This window comes from Alosa alosa, chromosome 12 (genome assembly GCF_017589495.1).
Source record: "Alosa alosa isolate M-15738 ecotype Scorff River chromosome 12, AALO_Geno_1.1, whole genome shotgun sequence".
Taxonomy (NCBI): Eukaryota; Metazoa; Chordata; class Actinopteri; order Clupeiformes; family Clupeidae; genus Alosa; species Alosa alosa.
The window spans coordinates 30550611-30556158 of NC_063200.1; the positions used below are offsets into that span (position 1 = coordinate 30550611).

A 5548-nucleotide genomic window follows, 5' to 3' on the forward strand; every position below is an offset into this window, starting at 1 on the left:
TAGTTTGGATTTGTGCCATTTCCTCTCCGCGGCTCTGAGTTTGGTGCGCTGCGATCGGAGGGTATCATTTAGCCATGGATGAGAATGTTTGGATCGAGCTGGCCTTGTGGTAAGAGGGCACAGCTCGTCTAGACACGAGGTCAGTGTGGAGCAGAGCGAGTCAGTGGCTTCATTAACCTCCAGAGAGGAGAAGGTGTTGAGTGGAGGTAGACCGGAGGCAACCACAGAGGAGAAGTGCGTTGGAGACAGGTTCCGGATGTTGCGGCGGAACGTGACCATCGGCTGAGGAGGCGGAGGCTGTTCCTGACAGGCTGGCGTTGAACTGGATGAAGAAGTGGTCAGAAAGATGGAGAGGCGTCACCATGAGGGTGTCTGTGCTGCAGTTCCGAGTGAAGATCAAGTCAAGCTCTTTGCCAGCTTTGTGAGTCGGTGGGCTTTGAACCAGTTCGAGGTCAAAGGAGTGGACCAGGGCCAAAAACGTTACTGCCTAGAACACCTCTTGGCATACGCATTAAACTGCATTTTTTGTTGTTTTAAAAGCTCACATGGGATATTTTATGTGTGATGCATTTGCCCTACTTTTTTTTTTTTAAAAGGTCTCTATTTCCAGATTAACCACTGGCCTAAAATATTTGTTCCAGGGGTAGCCTACTTGGAGAGCTGCGTGGCCTACATTCATTCCACTCCAACAGGGGGCGGTATTCTTAAGGAGTAAGTGGTGTAGGTAACAACAATAAAGCAAACAAGAACGACATAGTGCATTGTGGGTAGCAAGCGCGAACAAGGAACAGTCGCACTCTTTGATAAAGTGAAATATCTGAATTTCCAAACGAGAGGCTTATCTCGTTAATTCAAAGGTAAGACGACGTGCTTAAAGAATTACTTAATGGCATAAACATGAATGGTTTGCGTTTAAACTTTACTTGGGAGATTAAAGCTGCTATGATGGTTCATCTCACCAACGCTAAGTTAGCTCAAAGGGTTAGCTGTTAGCCGAAAGCCTGCTTGTGTGGGTAAAATGTGTACCCTACTACTTTGAGGTTGGCTAGCTCATGATGCACTGACGGTTGTTTTTCGCGTTAACGTCAGCGTTATTTTCTTTCTTTACAGGCTTAAAGAAGTTTGGTGCTCATCTATCTACCCAAAATGTCTATTGGCGTACCAATAAAGGTTCTGCATGAAGCTGAAGGACACATTGTCACTTGCGAAACCAATAGTGGGGAAGTGTACAGAGGAAAGTTGGTGGAAGCGGAGGACAACATGAACTGCCAGGTAAAGTTAACCCAGTTTAGTGTGATTTTTTACAAAGCCGAAATGTTTCTGATGAACATTATCGCACGTGTTGGGTATGTGTAGGCCTATTGCCATTGTAGACAGCACGCGAGGACGTTCAGCACGCTTCCACAAGCTTTTTGAAAAAATGCCCCACCTCACCACAACCACAGTCTAAAGATGGATTAAAACATGTAAACATTATCTTCCCACTTAACATACTCATTGTATTAGTAATTAAACTGGCCAACAACAGGCTGAACAGTAGGTAGAGGGATATGACCATCTAAAAATTGGGCTAATGTGCTGGAGGAGCACTTAAGGAGGACGATAGGTCCTCTTTGTCCAGACCAGTCTGTGAGCTGTATCCTACTCGGTGAAAACAAAACCACGTAGTGGTTTATTGTAGTTGTTCTATAACTATCAAGAGGAACGACATAAAACGGCAAATGCGTTACGGTCTGAAGCTGACTTCAATTGGTTTGAGTGAGTGCCCCTACAAAGCACCAGCTGGCTCGTGGAAAATGGGCGAATATTTTGTGCGATTTTGAATTAACACCAGTTGGCTGTGCGTTTTGTTTTCACCTAGTTGTCCCAAATCGGAAGTGGCTGTGGTATCTCCCGCTTCCAATTTGACCTGTAGTCGGTTGCTGTACCCCTTTGACCATTATTTTGTGCCCACCTCAGAGGGATGCCCCAAACTTTGAGAACCACTATTGGATTTATTTTAGTTAAGTTTAGATATATTTAGTTGACTCATTAGGGGTGGAATGTCTCTCCCTTGTAAGGCCTGACCACATCTGGGGAAAACGGTTCCCTCTGGTGCACACTAGTGCATCTTGGAGCAGTCCTTCTGTTTAACATACTGTGATCTTCCTGTAGTCAAAGAATGATTAAATGGACTAATTGAAAGCAATAGAAAATACATTCAAGTAAAATACAATCTAGGCTCCCTATCCTGCTGAGGTGTGTAAGGATTTTTGTATTGAATACACTTTTATTTCTACTTTTGATAGTGGTGGTGGAACTTGGTCCTTATGTCTTAGTCAAATATATATATATATATATATATATATATATATATATATATATATATATATATATATATATAAAAAAAGCAGTTCTTTGTCATTTTAATACAGAAATGTAATCTGTTTCAAGACACTCATACCTGTCTTTACCCACTAGATGGCCAACCTCACAGTGACTTACCGAGATGGCAGAGTGTCTCAGCTTGAACAGGTATATATTCGTGGCAGCAAAATCCGCTTCCTCATTCTGCCGGACATGTTGAAGAATGCGCCCATGTTGAAGAGCATGAAAAACAAGAATCAAGCAGCTGGAGCTGGCAGAGGGAAAGCTGCCATCCTCAAAGCACAAGGTGTGGAAAGAATCCCTTTATTTAGGAGTCAGTTCATGGTTAGACTAATATCCATAATTTATAATCTCATACCATTATGTTCCTCTTTTTGCAGTGGCAGCAAGAGGCCGTGGAAGAGGAGGTGGTGGCGGAAGAGGGAATATCTTCCAAAAGAGATGATTCCATTTTGTGTGTTCCATTTAATTTTTTTTTTTTTTTAAATGCTCACTTAATGAATGACATGCTCCCTTTTCTTTCTCTTATTTTTTCATATAATTTCCTAGCATTTTTTGGTCATGTCAATGTTTTTATTTGTATTAAACATCAAGTTCTAAAAGCTGTGAAATAGTCATTGAATCTTTTTTACAGTAAATTTTCACACACTGTTTATGAACGTTTTCCCTACCAGATGTGGAAGGAGGCCTGAATGATTAAAGACCCATCTGCCATTTGCATATCTATACTCTATACTGGATATACTGTAACTTTTAACCCTTAGAACCCTAAGCTGTTTTTAGGGCATTTTCACTACCTTTATTCATAAGGATTTATTCTGGTCATTGTAAGTGCCACACACATATTATATATTGTTTTTTTCAGCAGAGTCTAGGCTATCCAGATCTGCCATCATTTCATGTATTAGTACTAGCATTGATTTTATTTAGATTTTTAAAGAATTAAAATATACAAATCATATTATAAAAATTCTTATATTTTGACCCTTATCATCACAGCAAGCTCATAGCTCTACATGCATTTCATGTGTGTGTAGGGCTGACTGTCCTGAAACGGGCAATATAATTGCCATGTTGGAGGGATACTCTGGGGCTGAGCAATTTACAGAAATATGTGGTGTGTGATTTACGGAAATAAATGCCATTTTTTATTTAGCGATGAAAAATGACCATTCTGCGCTCCATATCTGTGACACGAACTGATCTGACCTGACTTGACCCAAGTTTGCCTGTTAGCATGTATGACTATGGTGTATGCACTCATGATGATTCTCAACTTTTTACTGCATTGCCATGAACAAAGTAAAGGCAAAAAAGGTGTTTCTTTGTTGAACAAATTGGGATGCAATGTGAGCCTTGAATTGGATGCCATGCAGGAATTTGCTAGGATCTCAAAACTGGATTATGAACATGTTTTGCCATAGAGAAGCACACGATAGCGTTGGATTATAAACATGCTTTGCCACAAAAACAGACAAAAACGTGGGGTAAGTCCAGCTATATGAAGTTATTATTTTGCTGTCACTTCGTCTGTTGTATAACCCAGAAGGATGTATTTGGTATCAACTGATAGCTCTGTGTCTCCTCTTTCATCTAACATGCGTGGCATATATATCCGATCACGGGTCCGCGAGTAATTACTCCGAGAGTAATGGGTGTGCAGCGTTGTTTTGTGTACATGACGTGACTGCAAAATATTAACTTCGTCTGTTTTTATAAGCCAGAAAGATCGATATCCATGGTACCAATGGATAGCCCTGTTTCTCCTCTTTCATCTGATATGCTTGCCATATCTATGCGATCACGGGTTCGCGAGTAATTCAAACGAGATTAATGGGTGCGCAGGTGAACGCAGAGAAGTATAGACTGTAAAAATGATGCAATTTGATTTAATTTCATGATTTTTTTACATTTTCATACTTGATCGTACAGATAAGTGCGTAGTCTCTTTGGAAAGCCCCACTTCTCTGTCATGCAATAAAGGTTTTATCTCGTTGCGATGAACAGTCGCGGAGCAATGTAACAGAGAAGAAAGGGTGTGTTTTTTGACGCACTTTGCGTCAATCGGGTTCTAAGGGTTAAAGGGTTACATTTCTTCTAATTTGATTTGATTTTATTCTTTCAGAGCTGTTATGAATGAAGGACACAACAGCTGAACCACAAATCCCTCCCCTTACGCCCCCTTCGAACTTTGTGGGGGCTTAGGGCTGTCCCACTGCAACATTGTGACGTGCATGAGGGCTCACTCACACCCTTTCTGTGCCCTTTCCGAAAGTTGGCATTAATGCAGACTTTACTCAAGGGAATTACCAACAATTCATAGCGTTGTGATGTGAAACACAGATACCCAAAGGGAGGTAAAATATCAATAAACAACTGCCATGAAACGAAAATGTATTTGCAACACGTGTCCATTTCGTGTCCATTTACAATGTATACATTTACAACCATTTACCATATAGCTGGCTATTGCCAGGAAGCAAGTGTTTTGAGTTATATATTGTTGCAGTAATTTCATCTAATTATGTGGTCATGGTGTAATGCAAATCTGCTCCTGGTTGAATTTATGTTTAACCCCACATTGATCCAAAAGGAAAAGTATGTACAGGTGAAATTAGAATGACATGGAAAAGTTCATGTTTTCCCCTTAATTTATTTCAAAAAGTGAATCGTATAGTATAAATTTGTTAGATTCAAAGTGAAATATTCCAAGCCATTTTTTGTTTTAATCTGGATTATGACTTAGCCTTCTGCTTATGAAAACCAAAAATCAATATCTCAAAATAGAACAAAGAGGTTATAATACAGAAATGTTGACCTTTTGAAAAGAAATTAACTAATCTAAAGTAGTTAATTTATACACTCAATACTTGGTTAGGCTGATTTTGCACAAATTAGTAGTAGTAGTAGTAGTAACACTTTATTTGTCCCAGAAGGGCAATTATTTTGCAGAGGTAGCATGCAAGGTTACACACACACACACATAAACACACACGCTTCCACAAGATAAGTCAAAACACAGAATTAAAATAGGTTGAAGCACAGAATTAAAAATAATAAATAGAACAAGAAGTGTATGGGGCAGAGGGTTATCTCCGTGTCCTAGAGTTCAGTAACTGAACAGCAGATGGTATGAAGGAGTGTTTGTATCTGTTGGTTCGGGCTAATGGATATTTAAAAC

General features: G+C 39.9%; 1 protein-coding gene across 1 annotated transcript; it reads left to right on the forward strand.

The window, feature by feature from the left end:
• The first annotated feature begins 741 nt into the window (after positions 1-741).
• snrpd3l (small nuclear ribonucleoprotein D3 polypeptide, like) lies at positions 742-2973 on the forward strand. The gene is made up of 4 exons (XM_048259217.1): positions 742-857; positions 1111-1272; positions 2461-2653; positions 2748-2973. Exons 2-4 carry the CDS (start codon positions 1147-1149, stop codon positions 2810-2812), a joined length of 384 nt encoding a protein of 127 aa, XP_048115174.1. The 5' UTR covers positions 742-857; positions 1111-1146; the 3' UTR covers positions 2813-2973.
• The last annotated feature ends 2575 nt before the right edge of the window (positions 2974-5548 follow it).

What these genes read in the sequence shown, in the direction of transcription:
- snrpd3l (XM_048259217.1), top strand. Translation starts at nt 1,147, where the DNA reads ATGTCTATTGGCGTACCAATAAAGGTTCTGCATGAAGCTGAAGGACAC. An exon ending in AGGACAACATGAACTGCCAG is followed by an intron (nt 1,273 to 2,460) that starts GTAAAGTTAACC and finishes TTTACCCACTAG; the next exon opens with ATGGCCAACCTCACAGTGAC. An exon ending in TGCCATCCTCAAAGCACAAG is followed by an intron (nt 2,654 to 2,747) that starts GTGTGGAAAGAA and finishes CTCTTTTTGCAG; the next exon opens with TGGCAGCAAGAGGCCGTGGA.